Source organism: Mytilus edulis, chromosome 2 (genome assembly GCF_963676685.1).
Source record: "Mytilus edulis chromosome 2, xbMytEdul2.2, whole genome shotgun sequence".
Classification (NCBI taxonomy): Eukaryota; Metazoa; Mollusca; class Bivalvia; order Mytilida; family Mytilidae; genus Mytilus; species Mytilus edulis.
This window is the reverse complement of record NC_092345.1, coordinates 27,197,502-27,218,076: the sequence shown is the minus strand read 5'-3', so window position 1 is coordinate 27,218,076 and position 20,575 is coordinate 27,197,502. Positions and strand designations below refer to the sequence as shown.

General features: G+C 33.3%; 1 protein-coding gene and 1 long non-coding RNA gene across 2 annotated transcripts; one reads left to right on the top strand and one right to left on the bottom strand.

Annotated features, from left to right (window-relative positions):
• Positions 1 to 5,421: 5,421 nt before the first annotated feature.
• On the top strand, positions 5,422 to 8,701 carry LOC139510532 (uncharacterized). Its single transcript, XR_011661905.1, has 3 exons — positions 5,422 to 5,551; positions 7,002 to 7,067; positions 8,434 to 8,701. It is a non-coding gene; the product is annotated as an uncharacterized lncRNA (long non-coding RNA).
• An 821-nt stretch (positions 8,702 to 9,522) lies between these two features.
• Positions 9,523 to 20,343, bottom strand: LOC139511867 (diamine oxidase [copper-containing]-like). Its single transcript, XM_071298995.1, has 2 exons — positions 20,135 to 20,343; positions 9,523 to 12,233 (listed from the first exon to the last, which is right to left on the bottom strand). Exon 2 carries the CDS (start codon positions 12,217 to 12,219, stop codon positions 9,877 to 9,879), a length of 2,343 nt encoding a protein of 780 aa, XP_071155096.1. The 5' UTR covers positions 12,220 to 12,233; positions 20,135 to 20,343; the 3' UTR covers positions 9,523 to 9,876.
• Positions 20,344 to 20,575: the final 232 nt, after the last annotated feature.

Here is a 20,575-nt window from a genome sequence, read left to right as displayed (position 1 = left end):
AAAGGCCAAGTGAGCTATTCTCATATATCACTTTGGGTCCGTCGTCGTCGTCCTTTAACTTGCACAAATAACTTCCTTGAAGCTCTGGACCAACCTTAACCAAACGTTTCAGCAATCATCACTAGGATATATGGTTTTTAAAATGTGTTCGATGACACTGCCAGACAATCAACATAGCCTACATGGCTAAAAATCAACTCTGGAGTTTTTGCCATTTTTTTTAAATTTTACAATAAAACCCAAAAGTGATCAGCAAGTCAAGCTCTAATATTAAGTCAGTTGTTGCTGAAATAGTTAGTTGACTTTGAGCTTAGTTTCTATGCTACATTGTTCTTAGGATACTTGGGACTCGTAATTTTTCGCCATGGCGTTTGCGAGTCAACAGTGGTAAGAAATCGATTGCTATATGATGTATTATTTTAGTCTCCATGAAAAAAACAGAGGAATAAATGACATCAAATTAAATATTTATAAAAAATTTCAAAGTAGTTTTGCTACAAAATGATGATATAATTATGTTTTCAGTTAAGAACCATTGTACAACCTTGAACTCACCAGTTTTGAAAATGAGTCAAAACTGATTTTAATAAACTCGGGACTCATAGACCCTGCCTACTATATTACAACAGTAGTGGTACTCTGGGTAGTAATTTAGAGGGAATAATAGAAAGAAGACGAACATTGAGGCCATTGATTTTATTAGTGGAAGAATCGGGAGGGCACGGATAGAACCACCGAACCTCGATGTTCGAACTCAAAGATGCCCTGGCATCCTAGCCAAACCTCTTCGCTTCAGTACTACTGTAGAGAAGTCAGCTAGGGGTCAATGCTAAATTTATCAAACAGGCTGTATTTCAATCACATTATTTGGTAATTAATATATTGACTGATTAGTCATGGTTATTAAACCTTCCTTGACAGATATTTCATGCAATTTGTCTATGCAATTTTCATTATGAGATCAATTATATATATATATGTATACTAGGCGAGTGTAATATTTGAAAAAGACGTCTAGTTAAGGACTTTAATGCACCCACCTAACACACGGCTAATTTCTTTTTTTAACTTTGATTTTTGCCCGGTCGTCACAAAATTGTACGGTGCAGTTTTTGTAAAATTGACGTTTATTTCAGAAATTAGTTGAAAATTATAAAATTACGACATATTTTTCAAGCAAAATAAATTAGTAGTATCTCTTCTTTTAGACAGAATAATTAAGTGTATTAGATTCTTAAAATAATGAAAAACAATATTTACAACTGTAAGTCCGCATGCTTTTGCATTCCTTCTAAATATTTGACATTTTGTACGAAAATTTTCATAATCCTGACCTTTTCGGATCTACAAATAATTTTTTATTAAATGCTTTTGCACTCTATCCGTTTTAGAACACACCAAATTACTCATCAGTTATCGTTTTTTCATTCAAGATCAAGACTTTATCTCAACATTTCTTAAAATCACGAATTTCTGTAATTTTATGATGTTGGGTAAAATCATAATAGTTTCCGGAATCTCTTATCTATTTCGATTTCGTTTTTTTATTGAATATATTAGTCGATTTCCGTGTACTTAATAGTGCCATTAGAGTACGATAAATCATATTTAAACGGTTCTTGTTCTATCTTTAACTTCAGTTTAGCTTAAATAGAAATAAAATCGTCCGAAATTAAGATCAAATCAAAGTAAAACATAGTTTTTGAGTTCTGTAGAATTCATCCCTTTCTAAATAAGGAATCGTATCGGAAAATTGTAGAAAATCTTCCGAGTCGATCGTGTCAAATTTTCACAGCCCAGTTCACAATCAAACCCTTCCTATGCTAAAAAGCTAAAACTATCCGTTGATTGACACAGATGCATAGTCTGTCATGTATTTACTACATAGAAACTATGTAGTTAAACACTTAAATGAAGATACGGTTGTATTGCCGCAGTGGGAAAACGAAAAGATGAAGACTGGTCGATGAATATGAAAAAAATGAAAACATTCCATTTGAAAATACAAAATATTATAGTTGCTATAAATATTTCAAAAGTAAGTTTTGTCTGTACAAAGACTTTGTACTACATGTACCAATTCTACCGACCAGTCTCTTCTCATATATCAACGAGGGCGGTAGATGTAACAACTCATTCTGATTTTTCTGCTTGTATATTTTGCAAATGTATATAAAGCCTATAAGCAAGTTACACAACTTCATAAGATATCCTCTGAGGAGCAAACTCAAGCTGTATTGAGTGTTACTACATATATCTTCTACAATGATCTGATTTACAAAATAACTCATGATAATTTTACTATTAAATCGTTATACCATCGAGCTTGCATCGCTAAATATTTGCTACAAAATTTGAAATCAGAAAGTAAAGAGCTATTTAATTCTGAACATAAAACAGCTTTTACTAACATTTCGACGATTGAAGATGACGTGCTTGTACACAAGGAAGTATTCTGGTTAACAACTTTACTGATTACTTGATCAGTTAACCGGGCTTAATTTCTGCTCGAGGATCGCCGCCGAGAAAACTACACAATATATTATCAGCTTCAACAAAAACTAAAAATATATGGTTAGTTTATAGTTATATGTATACAGCCTCAACAAGACCAAGGTTAATCCAATATTGTATACAGTATCTCTATAATGCGGTCTTATGCCGTAATGACGGAAAATTACCCGTTTAAAATGACTGTGATATATAGTCTGTCAATTTTAAAGATCTGAGCAGTGACTGCGAAACTGGTTGCAAGCACTTTATGCAGCTACTAGTATTTTACAGAAGCAGATATAGGGTAAAGTTGTAATTCAGTCAGATGAATATCTATTATCTAAAAACATTTCACTGGACTATTCAATTGAAATTATGCCACATGCTTTAAAAATATTTCTGTATTGTCTTTTGGATGATGGCGCATCTGCGGCAGTTAATAAAGCGTACAATATTCCTATTGACAAAGTTCTTAGATGCATGGCTTTAGTAGAATGTATATTATGTATAAATATTTTTTTTACTCTTTTTCATTTATGCTTATCATTACAAATGCACCGTATTTATGGACACACCTTTGATAACTATTAACAAGTTTGACTGATCAGGAGATTAGAAAAATTGAAAATGGGGCATACATTCTACATGGCATTATTTTTCTTCTGGGGGTCAAATTTTATCCTAGACAATGTCGACCTAACAACAAAAGCAATAAGTTCTCCGTATGGCTTTGGTTGGCTAAAAGGCAACATCGGTCCGGTATGATGTCATCCAACGTTCTACAATATTTGATCTGTTCACGCATTGGTATAGGTATAGGGGAGGGTTGAGATTCCCAAAAACATGTTTAACCCCGCCGCAATTTTGCGCCTGTCCCAAGTCAGGAGCCTCTGGCCTTTCTTTGTTTTGCATGATTTTTTATTTTAACTTCTTGAGTATATTTCGAAGCTTAGTATGACGTCCATTATCATTTCAAACTAGTACATTTTTGTTTAGGGGCCAGCTGAAGAACGCCTCCGGGTTTTGGAGTTTATTGCTGCATTGATGACCCATTTGGTGGTCTTCGGTCGTTGCCTGCTTTTTGAACGGGTTGGTGTCTCTTCGACAAATCCCTCAATGTCCATTCCCAATTTTTAATTCAATCTGTATATAGTAGATCTTGTGTCCGCTTTGAGCAAAACCTCTGCTGTACTGATATATACCCATGCCAAGGAAGTTGTCTTTGTATGGATATGTTGACCGATAAGAATGATGAGCTAACAAGTTAAAATGAAGCTATAATATTCCGATATCGCAATATTCCGACACCTAAATGGTCGAACATCCCATTGGTCCGACGTTTCGATCATCTAGGTTATACGCTAACGGGATTTTAACATAAGAAAGTCAAATAAAAGGTTCCATATTAGGATACTTTGTCCTCCCTTTTGAAGCGGTGAAACAAAATATAAAAAAGTAATACTTTGTGCCAAAGTAGCCGAACGTCATCACTAGCGTAATTTAAAAAAAGTACAAACTACTTTGTCAAGTGTTGTTTGATTAATTAGATATCTCAAGATACACGGCGGCCGACTTAAGTAAAATCAAACACAGTTTGACGTACAATGAGTGATCATATTTTCCTTGTGATGTTTTATATTAAAATTGTCAATTTGTTGATATAAAAATACTAGTAGCACTTTACTCATTTTAGTAATGTTAGTTAGTACTCTTATCATATCTGATTTAGTGATGTAAATGAAATTGTGGTATGATCCAGATTCAACATATTTCACTACAATAATAAAAAAAATTTGCCCTATGATTGTCTCATCTTGAAGCAGTTGGCAGGCTTTCAAACTAACAGGAGACCATACGCTTCCTCAATTTTATTGTACAGCTCAACATGGGACTTTTCTAAACAATTAAAAATACGTCATATGTTATATTTTACCCTTGCTTCAAATATTTAATTTCGGAATATTTATATCAAATTTAAAGTTATATGTTTGTAAATACGTGTAATCAAATGATATGGAGGTATCATAAGATTTAGATAATGCAAGGGCGACTATAGATACACTTGTGTGACTTAATGGTTGATTTTCAAGATTCCGAGAGAAAACGTTACGTAACATGCGTTACCGTTAAAATCAACCAAAATTAATTAATACTATGATAGAAATATATTTTCCCAACAGTAATACAGCATTTCTATAAAATTGTTTCGTTTTAGCATTTGTTTTGTCTCGATTTTTTCTCTGGAAGTATCCGAGAATTGAAATTGCACCCATGACCTTTGACCTCGATTTAAAAAAAAATGCACCATAATTTCTTTTGACGACCGGGATATTTAGAAAGTACACATTCTTAGCTTTCTAGTGATATATAATTTAGCCGTGTGTTAGGTAGGTGCATTAAAAATGTAAATCTGGCTCTCATATCACTCGCCTATACATCTCGCACAGACGCACGTATCCCTCTCTGGTATGGGTTTTACTGTCGAGTCCTCAGCGTTTTATTTATTTGATTGCAACGAGAAAACAATGAATAATTTAACGTCTTTAAAATCGTCGATTTTAAGTACAAGTGTGAACGTACCAATGCATTATTATTCAACAGAAAAATTTACCTTCTCAGTGGTCAAGAGGTTTAAGGTCACGAGGTTATTTATAGCATTTCCACCTGTTTACAATAACATTTGTTGATAAATACTAAAGGCTGATCAGCATACAATATAATATTTCAATAAAGCTAACAATTCGTAGAACAGGGATGACGCCACCGTTGTTTGACCCAAATGTTTTAGGAAATCATCAAACTGACCATTGTTGTTTTTCATATAAGCACCTCCGTGACTTTTCGTAGAACGCCAGGGGTTAATTATCGAAAAGTAACACGATATAAACAGTAAACAACATTTCTAGAAAGGTTTTAGTTAGTAGCCATCGTCGCTATTAATAGTATCATTTGAAAGTTTGTTTTTGTTTGTCCACTCCAGTTATTTCTGAATAAATAGCGAAGTCGAAGAGCGGATTCAGTAGAATAGCAGTTTATTTCTGGGCTAACCATTACTAAGGTAAGTGTATGATAAGTAAAAGGGGGTTGTTGGTTGTTTTGGACAATAACCACAAGCACCGGACACGCGGTCAGTGGATACAGATACTTTTTTTATCAATAAATTTTATTTGATCGTCATTATAGATATTGCTTAATATAAATTTAATTAAGTAATGTTGGCACCAAGATAGCAATTTTGCAGTATAAAATTAGTACTAAAAAATCAAAATGACATTAAATATTGAGGGGGATTAGGTTTTTTTACTTACGGAATGGAAATAAAATTTACACCTAACTTCAAATTGGTTTTTGCGTTGCAGAATACAATTAAAATCATTATGTCTTAATGGGGGAAAAATCTTTCGATCAGAAAATTTAGGATTTCTTCAATGCCAGGGATCATTAATATATTTTTAGCGAAAAAAGCAATACCGTTTTTTTTTAACTATAATGAAACGATAGCCGAGTATAATGGATGTCGTGTATAATTGTTAATTTCTCAGCATCCCTCTGGTAAAAAATCATTTCATAGATGAGTGTCTGCGTTAGATATATGGTTGGATAGAGATATTTTAAAAATATATTTGTTTTAATTTGTTGGGAATTCGAAATAGCGACTTAGATATCTTTTTAGGACCGTTCAGTATACGACAGTCAAGCAGTGAGTCATTTATTTAGGTCTTAAGATGAATTTCGCTGTAACCATGATAACCATTCAGTAAACCTTGTTACCATGGTTACTGACAAGTTTTATAACTATAATCAAAAAAAAAGTAAAATCACAAAAATACTGAACTCAGAGGAAAATCAATTTGAAAAGTCCATAATCACATGGCAAAATCAAAAAACAAAACGCATCAAAAACGAATGGACAAGAACTGTCATATTCCTGACTTGGTACAGGCATTTTCAAATGTAGAAAATGGTGGATTAAATGTAAGACATACTTTAGTTTATGCGATCTGCTTGCCATACGTAAATATGATGTATGTTTATGATATTTTATATCCACATTTAGAACTTCTAAAACTATTGAACTGTATTTCAATATGGACAAGTATAATATGCAACACATTTCATATTCTTCTCTATTCAGCAATTCACTGTGTGACGAGTTCTAAATATGTTTAATGTTTTATAAAAGTATATTTCGCCTAATATCATAGCGGCTACATGTATAGGGCTACGTAGATTTATGACTATTGATCGTGTAGCTAGCCTAGTAGCGCTATCATAGATGTAATACCCAACTATGCTGCTATCAATATCTATGTAGCAGCTATGCTAGCTACACGTTCAATAGTCATAAATCTACACATGTAGCCGCTACGATATTGAATGCAACCCAGTAAACTATCAATAAGTATTTAACCTTTTCATATACCATTACTCGCATCTAAACCCGCATAAGCATCAACTGTACTGACCCAACAATTGAATGTTCAGACCATATATTCTTTATATTTCAGAAATTATAGACGATGAATTCTTTACATCTCAAGTTGGCTTTTTTCGTATTGACCTTCGTATCGATAGTAAGTATAGATATTATTCATCCTCCAGTGGCGGATTCTGGGGGAGAAAGGGGGGGGGGGGGGGGTGTTCCGGGGGTTGAACCCCATTTTTTTGGACGATCATGCATTTGTATCGGGACATATGTTTGGACCCTCTGCCACCTTTTATAAATGGCTGGATCCGCCCCCGTCTTCGTTATTTACACAACACCAGCATCTGTTGTTTTTTGGATCGATCGACTCGCTCGTTCTATCAAAATTTGTTCCCTTAATTATCGCAACATTTCTTTACCGCTTCTAAGATTTTCATACACATTTTTTCTGCAAGTGTAAGTAATTTGTTTTCAATTTATTTTGTATTTCATTGGAATCATAAGTTACGGATAAAAAATTAAACATTTTCTACGGTGTTTATATATATAGTTGCGTTTCCAAACTCAAAATATTAGTTATTTATATTTGGTTTCTGAGATAGTCAACAGAATTATATTTCAAATTCTTACCTGGAAACCCGTCTTGAAATTCAATATGGGGGAAATGTACAATTTTACATGTGTGTGTATTTCATATATACGCTAATTTTTTTTCCAAAGAAATATATAGTTACACGAATTTCGAAATTATACAAACCATTTATATACCCTAAATACTGTAGTATAAGGAATAAAAGTGAGGCAAAAGATACCAAAGGGACATTCAAATTCGTAAGTGGAAAAACAAAAACTGACAACGCCATGGATAAAAAAGAAAAAAAAATACCAACAAAGAATAGTGTACAATACACAACATAGAAACATGACCCCCACCAACAAATGGGGAAGTGGGTGATCTCAGGTGATCCTAAAGAATAAGCAGATCCTGCTCCACATGTGACACCCGTTGTGTTTCTTATGTAAGTACAAACCTGGTAATAAGTGTAATTCGGTAGGTCACATTCGGGAAAGAGGACGGGATTGTAGTAACGACATTAGGAACGTATTCGTTAAGGTATCTGTGAAACAGTATTTTTGCCAACCAACTCGTTATGGTGTCTCAATAAAAAGAGATGTTTTAGTATCGCCATTGAGACAGCTACCCAATAACAAAAGTAGAGCAAAAGGCGTTTTATATGTGAACAGATATTTTAAGATCTCAGTTTTGTATCTTTTATTGTTTAACAAGCGCATAACTGTAAGACAGAGGGGAGGCTGTTGCAGCTATTGTATGCTGACCTGTTCCCAAGATTGAAGATCACTCCCCATTCAGTTTGCAGTGACATTTCATGCCAACGGGAGCAACGATTATAATATGAATATATAATATACTACCTAATAAATGTTTAAAATATATAAAAACAGACCCCCCCTCAAGTTAAATTACTAAATATATATTTATGCTTCTATTGTAGCAACTGTGTTCAAATAATCCACCTTTAGCTGAAGCCGTTAGATGGTGGAAGGTATTTAGAAGAGTCATGAGACCCACGTGTGCAGGTTGTGCTGGAATTTGTGAAAGAAAAGTGCCTGGACGATGTCGGTGTAGAGTCGATCCAATCTGTATGAGGCGGTTCAGGGGACGTTAGTTACTCTACCACAAACTTGACATTTAATTATTTATACATTTTTATCATGTTAACAGTGCATTCGTATTTTTTTATTAAAATATCTCTTACTGAATTTTCATTTTATTTCTATAGTCGCAGCTCTATTAATATTACATGTACATGTATAAGGTGTGGTCGAAAACTTCAGCAAACAAACATCAATATTTTGCCTCGATTGATATTGTATTCAATTTTCTTATTGATTGTTATTGGCTTTGAAATGCATGTAGCTTTCAATAATTGCGAGTACATTCAGATCTGTATTTTTGTCTTTTGTGTCTTTTAGGTGCTTTTTATGCTTTGAATCGATCTAATGATTTATGCCGTCATTAATTGATTCTGATAGTTTGTGCTTATGTTGTACTGTTACACCATTGTCCTTCTACTCAACGCAGTTGTTGGATCTACTTCTTGTAAGAACTGGTTATAGTGTGGATACATGTACTTGTAGATGGTTATCACAATATTTGAGAAAATTACGGTTTTATTTCATATTAACTCCAAATTTCAAATTTGTAGCCGCTTGGGTTTTTATTTAGTTGCGATTTGTAAATTTGTCCTGAAATTAAAACTTGTAATGCATTAGCTAACTCTTTTTTAATTGGACTTTGGAATTTCCGTTTGAATGGTTTTACACCAGTCAAAGGCAGTCATATTGGGTGCCCTTTATAGCTTGCTGTTCGGTGTATAAGCCAAGGCTCCGCGTTGAAGACCATATATACTTTGACCTATAATGGTTTTCTTTTACAAATTGTGACTTGAATTGAGAGTTGTTTCATTGGCACTCATATCACATCTTCTTATATCTATATAATCGATTTCCTCTAAAATACAAATATGCCAAAGTATGTTATATTCATATAAAATTAACAAAACAAAAAAATATCAAATATAACGGGGAAATATTATACATTGTATTTGTATTAATAATTAAAATCATGATGACATCAATAATTTTGATGATTAATTTGCATGTTATACTTCACTATCACAAAAAGTATAGCCCTTGATATCCAAATGTGGGGAAGAAAAGAAATAATAAACACCCTTGTAGATTTCGAAAAAGAGCAGACTAATGCCGCTACAAGGCAGCACTCGTACCCGCAAAGTGGAAAGGGATTAATATAAGTTGCAAAACTTGTTTCCCAATCCACTATAATTAAATATGTTTAAACTAATAAGAAACACGAAAAACTCATATATACTTCCGTAATTCTCAACCTGTTGGGCACAATACCTAACATTGTTTTAGTTAGCATCATAAACTCTGCCATCATATGAAGCTGGTCCGTTATGTTTCTGTACACAATTAGACTTATGACTGGTTCCAAATGTATCAAGATTTATACCATTCGCTCCTTTAGGAGTGATATGAACTGCATTTGGAGACGACATACTTGGACACTCAGGAAAATAATTGAACGGTAAAATAAAAAATCGCACCTGGGATCCTGCTGTGGTTGTAGATGGAATATCTTCTGTATGAGGAATGTGTAAAACGCCTAAAGTTACCCAGGCAACCAGATCCTCATTTTCTAAAGTCTCGTTATCTGAAATAAACTTCTCGAAATCAACGACTGGATTTCGTGGTCCGTTATTTGCATAAATAGAAGTACTGGATATCTCGTTATCTTTATATTTACTGACTGCTAACGGAAATTTTGCCCAATGTGCGGCATTGGTTTCTGACGATTTCGATAACAGATACGGGGTTCTCCCGTGGTTAAGTATTCGATAGGCTCTTTTGTTTTTGAATTCATTCTCAACCTGGTCATTATAGAAAATGTCATACCTTGCTTCATTTGCGGTTTTGTAGTTTGCTTCTTCTTCAGTTGATTTTTTGTTCAATTCGAATTTAAATTGTGTTTTATTAAAATTTGAATACCAAGGCGATTTAAAAGTTTCAGTAGATATATCTAGAGTAGAATACATATTTGAACGACCATTTATATCTAAATCTACTTTATAATGAAATAAATGCTGGTGAATATTGGCCATCATAAATGACGCCATTTTACTTCCATATCGTAATTCATCGTCTAGCGGGAAAGCTGATTGCACATATCCTGTTGAATAAACTTGCACTTCTATGGCCCCATTCAAATGAAATATGTAATCAAATATGTAGTCATAGTTCCAGACGTTTGCAATAGATCTGACAACCAAACGATAATCTCCTAAACCACCATAAAAAAAATAGCTTCCATGAAAATCGGAAGCATAATGTCGTCTCAACGGAACACTTGCATGTTCCTCAAAAACGCAAATTCCTTTTTTTATTCGGAAAGGGTTTTCGGATTTTAAAAAGAAATCAACATCCAAAAATGTTGCAGTATCTGGACAATCTACTCCGACAACCAGTTCATTGATGTACGCTCCTAGAAACCAGGACACGTCATAGTAATTCGTTATGCCTTGAGCGGGTCCATATCCTGAGTAGAATACACATGCTTCCTGAAAAGATAGTTCATACGCAATACGTTCTTTCTGGAATTTAATATCAAATAATTGTACACCGGTTGAAGCCTTCGTGTTGATGTTGAACTCCCAATGCATATACTTAACATGTAATCCATGTATTTTGTATCTATGGCCATCTGGTTCTATTAGCTTTGGTCCTTGTAATGGTACTTTCATTTCACTTTCCCCTCTCCTTTTGTACGTTGAATATAAATTTTGTTCGGGTGTAGGTGTGGGTATTTTTAATTTCTTTATATTTCCCTTTTTATAATCTTCGATTAAAAGTTCAGGAGATGCTCTTTTTTGACCATTATAAACTATTTGAAGAATTTTCCAATCTGAAAATGTTCGATGCACATGATCGATTTGGATTTCAAGTCCAAGTGGATGAAGATATAGTCCTTCAACATCCCTAAAGCCCCAAAACCATGACCTTCTTTCTTCATCATTTATGCCACGTGGAGCTACATCATAAAACTGCATACAGTTTTCGCTTGACGTGCAGTTGTGGTATGCTAGCCCATAGCTTTCTATTAGAAGGGGATAAAGTGTTTCGCAGGCTTTTGTAATAATTTCAAACAGACGCCCGTATTCTGGATCGTCCATGGGCCTGAAATTGAAAGGGATAGGATGAGGATTAACTTTCCTGTGATAATTAGGATAACTAAGCGGACCTACTTCATATTCCTCTACTAACCCGGCAGATAAATCTCCTCTAAACACAACTACAAGCGCTTTTCTCTCAGGTTGTTTCATGCCATTATCCAGATGCTCAATGACCTTGTCTTTTGGAGGTAAGAGTAATTCAATCATAAAAATGTAAGCGTTCTTTGGTGTTCCTTCACTTGCGAGAACAAGACTTAAATTGGTCTTGGTGAACATGTACGTTTTCACTGCTTCGTATTCTCCTGGTGTTAGTCCATCGAATACAGAAGGATGTTCGTAGTCTCTTGGCAGTACGGTATATCCAGTATCACAAATTTCCATCTTGTCACGTGACAAAAGCACTGATAAAATTATGATACACACTGCCAGCAGAAGTACAATGGCTGAAAGCACCGCCAGCTGGAGAATCTGAACTTTGCCCTTATCATCCACCTCTTTTGTCTTAGATGGCATTTTATCTGCCATTTTGAAAGATTTTCCTGCAAATATACAGATATATTAAGATTTAATTAACTTTTATTATTATTTAAAAAAAAAATAGATCAGTGTCATTTGTAGCAAACAAAGATAACTCTGACGACTGAAAGCCATTTTGGAACTTGCTAGGAACCTAACTAGTTTCAAATAGAGGCTCATGGGGTTCTGTATCGTTCACCTATCGAGTCATTGTGTACACAATTGATACAATGCAATATTTCAGTTGAATGATAACTGATTAGGAATAAATCTGTTCTTGTTGTTGTTTATTTTTGCCGTTCAAAGTTTCAGGTTATCTATTATATTAATATTTGACTTATTTGTAAATATTCTCTCCCTGGTAATTTTATGTGTAAACAGTTTCTTTTTAAGTTGTCAAAATCATTGCGAAACTAAAAAAATGTATAAAAATCTCCATCGAAGGGAAGTAATTCAATGACGAGTCGACTGACGATTTTAAATATTCTGACTATCAGTTATTTACATTTATCCAATTATTTTACCTTTTATTTTCATTTTTAAGTCTCGTGTTATCTTTTATAGTTTCTGAGAAAAACACAAGAAGCAATACAAGGGAACGACACTATCTACCAATACGGTTGATTTCTGCTTGTAGATCTTATCTTGCTGATTTTTGATGTTATGCCAGGCGATTGCATTGAGAACATTGTATGTAGGTAATGTTCAGATTTATTTTTTATGATTAATGGTACAAATGTATATGATATATATGTTCTATGTTAAGCGCTTACGGCCAGATTTGTTGACGAACGCAAAAATCGGACCCTTTTGGATTTTTTTAGAAGTTAAACGATAACGATTTTTTTTTTACTTGAAATTATAAAGAATGTGCATTTTTGAAATATGCTTTCATGACTTACATTTCGATATATTTTAGTTTTATTGAAACAATCCTCAAGTAAAAACCTGAAATTCATATTTCAATACTTTTTCGAAACATAACAAACCAGAGATAATTTCATCCGATATCTAATGTAATAAGGTGTAAATTCCTTAGTTTACAGAAGACCCCAAAGCGAAGATTGGATGCAACAAACATTTGTGAACTCCTTCCTTTTTTCGTTCAAATGTATTGTCAAATGTCTTAAATGATGTCTAATAAGCCATCGCTACCTAGTAGCTGTTTGACGACCCTTGTGTGTCTGACTGTTATCAGAAAGATATCGAAATAATCAACTTGCCAGTATGAATGGAAACAGAAAACACGTAATCTACAATTTTGATATATTTGACAACACTCTAGAAGCAGAACACACATTAGGTCGTTATTTGTCTTCTTTGAACTGTCATTTCGGACCTTTTATTGCTGACTATGAGGTTTTTGCTTTGCTCACTGTTAAGGGCCGTACGGTGACACATGGTTGTTAATATGATGATTAATTTCAATGTCATTTAGTCTTTTGCATACGGGAAGGACGCATTATAATGAAACTCTATAGTTTTTACAACTATTTCTAGAACCCAAGTATAATCTATCTAACTTAATCAAAAAGAAAAGTATGTTCACTTACACCTTTTTGATTTACTTGGATTTCAACTGTTCAACTGTTATTTAAAATTCAATGGCGACTTGGATTGTATTTCCCGAGTTTGTGTTTGTATGAACCTTAATTGGAGAGCCATGCCAGGACTGTTGTTTATTTTCTGATAAAACAACATGTTTGATATGGTTGTCTCACTGAGAATATGCTGAGAAAATTAACTACATGTTTATTATTACGTTGATAAATATTTATGAGAAGATTAATTAATCACGACAGCCTCTACTGCAATAAATGTTTAGATTAGAAGATTTTGTTGCTTTGAATATTAAACATACAGTTATCGTTATAATAATTAGTTTTCTATACTGTAAACCGGGAAATTTTCGCGCAGTCTTTATTTCGCGATTGACTAACACATTCCAAATTCGCGCTGTTTTGAATTCGCGATTTCACAGTGGCCTGTATAAATAATTTCGTAAATGATTTCAAAAGTGACAAGCTTTGCATGTATCTTAAATCAAGTGATAAAATCAATCAGAAATCTTTTGCTTTCGGTTCATTAATGTAAAAGTAGATTAAAAGTTTGTCATGTTTCAATGCTTGTAAAAACACATACACAATAATAGAAAAGTAGATCTAATCATTTTGTGCTAATTAAGAATGAATTAAAATAAAATGTATCTGGATTAATGCTAATTAATTGATCTTTTGATCTGACTAATCTGTGACTATCCTAAGACCACCTCTTGTGTAGTCCCAACTTTATGACCAACTGTAAGACATCCTAAGTAAGGACCACTTTGTGAAACCCACTTACCCTAAGATATGTCGTAAGACCATTCTTAGACATCTCTTAGTCCTAAGACAGCTTCGTGAAATGTGCCCCATGATAAATAAATTTCCCCATTTTTTAGCTTGTTATGTCAGCCCTCTAAGTGATTGTTTCTCCTCGGTCCTTCTGTCTTGTAATGGTTCATGCAGGTTGGTTGTGGGTATATGCCTTCTATCCATGTCAGAATTACACATTAATTTGGTGCAGGCATCTGTCTATGGTGCGTTTTCCAGGGCGTGAATTTTGGTCTAGTATTTGGTATTTGTGGGACAGTTTTTGTCTGTAGAGTGTTTATCTCCTGCTTTCGAATGAAGGCATTTTTTTGTGCAGTCTCAAGGGACTAGGCCATGGTAAACTATGATTGGACGGTAATTTGGGCCAATCTTGAAGAAGTCAAGACATTGTATACTAGTATCATGGATTTTCCTTATTGTATATAATTAGTACAATTTTAAATGTTTTTTATTTTTATACATCAAATTTTCTGTTATATATGAAAACTAGACTGTTGGAAAACATATGTTTTGCTCTATTGAATTTTTGTGTTGCATATATATCAGGGATAATTGAAATGCTTTATAATTTTTCTGATTGCATAAAATTTCTAAAATTGCAACTTTTATTAAATGAAACAAACAATATTTCAAGAGAAGCAACTTTGCTACTGACAATTTTTTTTTCTGATTTCACAATTGTTGAAATCATAAAAATTGTCACTTTTATTAAAGGAATATAAAAATAAAAATTCAACACTTCCCTAATTACATGTTATTTACATTGTTATAAAAACACTAAGGTTTAATTTGTTTATTTAACATTTTTATCCAAATTCACATTTCGCCTTAGTTCAATTCCCATATCGCCTTAGTATTTTTTTTACCTTTTTTACCTTGAATTCACAACTAAGGCGAAATGGGAACACACCGATTCAACGAGGTGATACTTTTATTACTGATGTGATTAACATAATTGTATTTACAAGTCACAATTTATAAAAGTAAATGTAATAAAAAGAATTTTCCTTGTTTATGAATGGAAGTTTATGCGAATAAAAAAACATGATTTTATGCTTACCAAGACATTTTCCATAGTTGCATAATTAATACACCCCGTTAGTTCCAAAACACTTAATAGTGATGGATTCAACTTTTCCATAGACAAAACAAAAATGGTTTTAAACAAGAAGTAAAAATCTTATTTTTTTTAAAGTTAGAAATAGTATCCAATTAGCGAACAAAAACAGTCCAAAGACGGCTGTTCTGTGACACGACAAAACAACCGGAAATGCAGGATAAAAGTAAACAGATTTCAAAATTCTATCCAAATGAGTTAATTAATTATTAATTTATGCAACAACAGGAGTGGTTACCAAGATATCCCCCCTTCCAATATAAAAAATCTACACACATTTGTATTCTAATATACATATTATACAAGTAAGACTAAAACATAAATTATTCATTATTCCATCTGAAAGCTAATTAATCGTTTATGGAACTTCAAGTTGCACAAAGGAGCGAGTATCAAGATCCTTCCTTCTTTGTACACTATTATTTCAAAATATTCATCTCGATGAGGTGTTACGAATCTATGTTGATAAAACTGTGCAGTGTTTTGGATATAATAGGTGCACAACTCTCTAGAGAGTTTATAAACTGGGAATGTTTGAACTCAAACACAGATATTTAGGATTGGAATTTTGACCATACCGACAATGATAAAAATCCATACCGTAACGTCGGCTTTTAAAACCCACCAACAAGAAAAATACAGAACAATTTAAAAAATAAAAGAACCTTGAGGTCTAATTTATAACAAAACATTTTTTAAAAAGATGTGACACTACAGGCACCAGACGGACCAGGCACGTATAGAATGTGGCGGGTTGAATTTGTTTGAAGACGCCAACTCTCCTCTAATAACATGGGACATTGGTGCTACAGTACAACACAAGAACTAACAATAATCAAAGTACTGAATATCGGATGTCCGCAAGTTCTCAAGTGATTGGTTACACGCACTTGTCTCAGAAAAAAATCAAATCTCTATACCTGAAAGTGATGTTAATGTACAGAGACATATTTTTTTCCGAGACAAGTTCGTATGTGGATGATGAATAAACGACAGTGAATTCAACTTAACCGTACACTGAAAATCTAAATTAGTCAATTTGACTAACTTAATTAGTCATTTTGACTGTCCTCTAGATGACAATCCACTTTAATCATTTTGACTATGCTCTTAGTCGTTTGACTAGATGGTTAGTCACATGTGACTGAGTAGGGTGGTCATTATGACTATGTTAGAAAGTCAAAATGACTATATGTCATACTCGTTGTGACGAATTGGATTGTTCAATTGACTATGCACATTTGTCAGTTTGACAATTGAATGCAGTCCATAGGACTGATTGAAATAGTCGGAAGTGACCATGTTTGTTAGTCAACATGATTACTGTGAATAGTCACGACTGTTAGACTGTTATTTTTATTTGTGTTGTGTTTTTTGTTCTACCATTTTATTTGTGTGCGTTTCATTCCGTTTCGTTTTGTTATGGTTCATTTCTTCTGTTATTCTACTTTTTGTTGTTTCTCTTCCATAGGATTGACAAATACATCTGGAATATTATATCATTAAAAATACCACAGAAGCAATACTAACAATGACAATGGTATAGGACCAGAAAGTGCTCAATGTTCAAAACCTTCCTATATCTTAAGTTTCCATGTGTAACCATTACTCAGTGACATATATTAAAGTCTAAAAATCAAATAAAGAAAATAAATATATCATAAACTAATTGTTAATTTGAAGTGTTTATTTCAGATATTTTGTCGGTATCAACTCTGCATGTGTCAGTGTGGTATTCTCTATGGTAAAAAATCTCTCAGCTGTGTTCATACAAATAACAATGTCTTCATTTGCTGAAAAATATGATTATATCATTTTAGAAGCTAAAATATAACAAACAAGTATATCAGTCATGTTAAAAGTTTAAAGAAAAAACTAATTTTAAAATCTTTGATCAAGTGATTTAATCACTCATCTTTTACCATTTATTTGTAATGTAAGCACCGGGATCTTGACAGCCACCCATCCTATATCACAACATTGTAACATTGTAATGTAAGCACAGTGCCACCAGGATCTTGACAGCCACCTATCTTATACCACAACATTTTAATGTAAGCACCAGAATCATGACAGCCACCCATCTTATACCACAACATTGTAATGTAAGCACCGGGATCTTGCCAGCCACCCATCTTATAGCACAACATTGTGATATAAGCACCGGGATCTTGACAGCCACCCATCTTATAACACAACATTGTAATATAAGCACCAGGATCTTGACAGCCACCCATCTTATAACACACCATTGTAATGTAAGCACCAGGATCTTGACAGCCACCCATCCTATATCACAGCATTGTAATGTAAGCACCAGGATCTTGACAGCCACCCTGAGTTTTTAATTCATTGTCGTGAATATCGATTACAGTGTTTATTTTTAACAGTTTTTGCTCAGGTGAAAAAAGATATCGCTAAATACTCTTTTCGATCGACAATACGTTGTATGTGTATCAAAATTGATATCCCGTATACATATCCCCCCTTTTTTATTGTCGTTACGTCAACATGTGCCGATATAACTTTCATTTATACACTTCTTTTTCTTAAATTCAATTTTTGTAAGTTAGATTTAAAACAAATATACATCATACTTACTTTAAACAATTGGTTTATTTGACAAAATAACAGTTTCCGTGCCTTCTGGTTTGTTTACATCTACACAATCTATGGAACAAAGGGAACGCGAAAGAGTGCGCGTGAAAACCGATACTCTACACCACGTGGTGCTGTGACCACTAACATAGTCAATTGACCATGCAGGTAGTCATAATGACTTGATGGGTAGTCACATATGCTTTTGACTACCTTTCGGCTGATATTTGACTAACTGAATAGTCATCGTGACTAATTTAGATTTTCAGTGTAATAACTATTACATGTTAGTGATACGCTTCAGTATACTGTGGTTTGTTGTTATAGATTACAATAATATTTGTACATAACAGTTACATGTATATATAATTGACATCCAATTGTATATCAATCTATTCTACTATTCTAATAAACATGCTGTTTGTAGGGTATCTATACCTCCATCAAAACAAGAAAATACACTATGTTCAGATCTGAGAGTAGTACTTGTAGTTACTGACAATTAGCATAATAAGTTCACAGCCAATAGCAACCAATACTAAAAAAATGTATATAAAATTTTAAATAAATACATAAATTTCATGAATTAATTGTTAAACTCTAATCTCAAAAATATATGCAAAGAATATATAGACTTTCTGTCTCAACGACCATTTTATCAATATACATTAAGGTGATATCAAACAAAATTGGAAAAGTCCTTATCGATTACCCCTTGATACACTTTCAGACACTTCAGCATAATGCGCTCAATGAAACTTATATATTATCTTAATTCATAAATTAGTTTCAAACATAAAAACTATTTATATCGTTAATATCTCGTAATTGTAAACAAAACGTGCAGATAAGCAGGAGTTTAAAAAAATGTAAAAATACCACAACTTATTTATTCAACTATATGCATGTACCTGTATATAACATTTTAATCAGATCAGTGAAAAATGAAGCTTATATTCCATGTACCTGTACACGTTTGAAATGCACCAAACATATGTTTTGATTGCCTGTGCATTTTGATCTTAGTTATTTTTTTAGCGTTCGTTTTAATTGCTATTTTCAGTTTGCAAAATCATAATAATAGCCGGGTATATTTATTTTAATTTTAGACCTATACGTCCGCTGTACATCACATGCAACGATTTAAAAATGAGAGCAGCCAGTTCTTTCTTTGAATATAGCTTTAGAATAAATAATTGAGAACGGGGAATATTCTTCCAAATAGACAACAACCCGACCAAAGAGCAGAAAACAGCCTAAGGCAACCAATGGGTACTCAACTCAGCAAGAAAGTCCTATACCCGGAGGTAGGCTTCAGCTGGAACCTTAGCAACCATGTTTTCTCAGAGTTAATTGGTCGCCACTCTAAACCCCGAAGCATACAAATGAGTATTGTTAGATATGTACGTGTCTGACATATGAAACTCAATCTCCCAAAAATTAATCGTATTAATGATACCCAACATGAAGTAGACTTTTCGTGATTGACTAACCTCAAACGCGTTCGATCTACCAAAGACTCATCAGTGACGATAGAATCGAGAGACAAAACAAAGAACAAATTAAGCATGTTCGCTTGTCATGTTTTGCAATTTTTGTCAGATTTTCGAAATCCTCTGGTTTTATCCATTTGAATGCCTTACAAATTTTTGCCCATTGACCCCCATTTTTCTTTTTATAAACCTTTTACATGTATAATTATCCCTTTAAATTTTGAAATTTAATAAGTTAATAAAATTTTCTCAAATGAACTTGAATTATATTACTATTGAACAATATAAACATTATTTAGTTATATAAATCTATTCGGTAGAACCTAAAAATTGCATAATCTTACCGCTCTGAAATAATATATCCGAGCGTTAATCACTATTGGTACTGCTCTGAAATAATAGTACGGTTCGACCTCTAAGCAATGATAGATTCGTTCAAAACATTCGAAAATAACTTGAACATGGTATTAAACAGTGACAGATCTCTAATATGAAATAATTTATGTTATGATATATTTTAAACAGTTTATCAGAGAAGCATACAAACACTGACAGCATGTATACACTGATATATGCCATCTGCCAAGAAGACCGTAAATGTATATTGGTTGCGTAGTAAAAAAAATGGAAAACAACACGTTTTATAATTTATTGCGTCCGAAGCGCTTTTCTGGATTTACCTTCATCAGGAACGCTCAAAGCCAAACATTTGAAATCCGAAGATGTATAAGTACCGAAAATCGTTGAAGAGCTTTATGTCAAAAATACCTAAAATAAATAGCCAA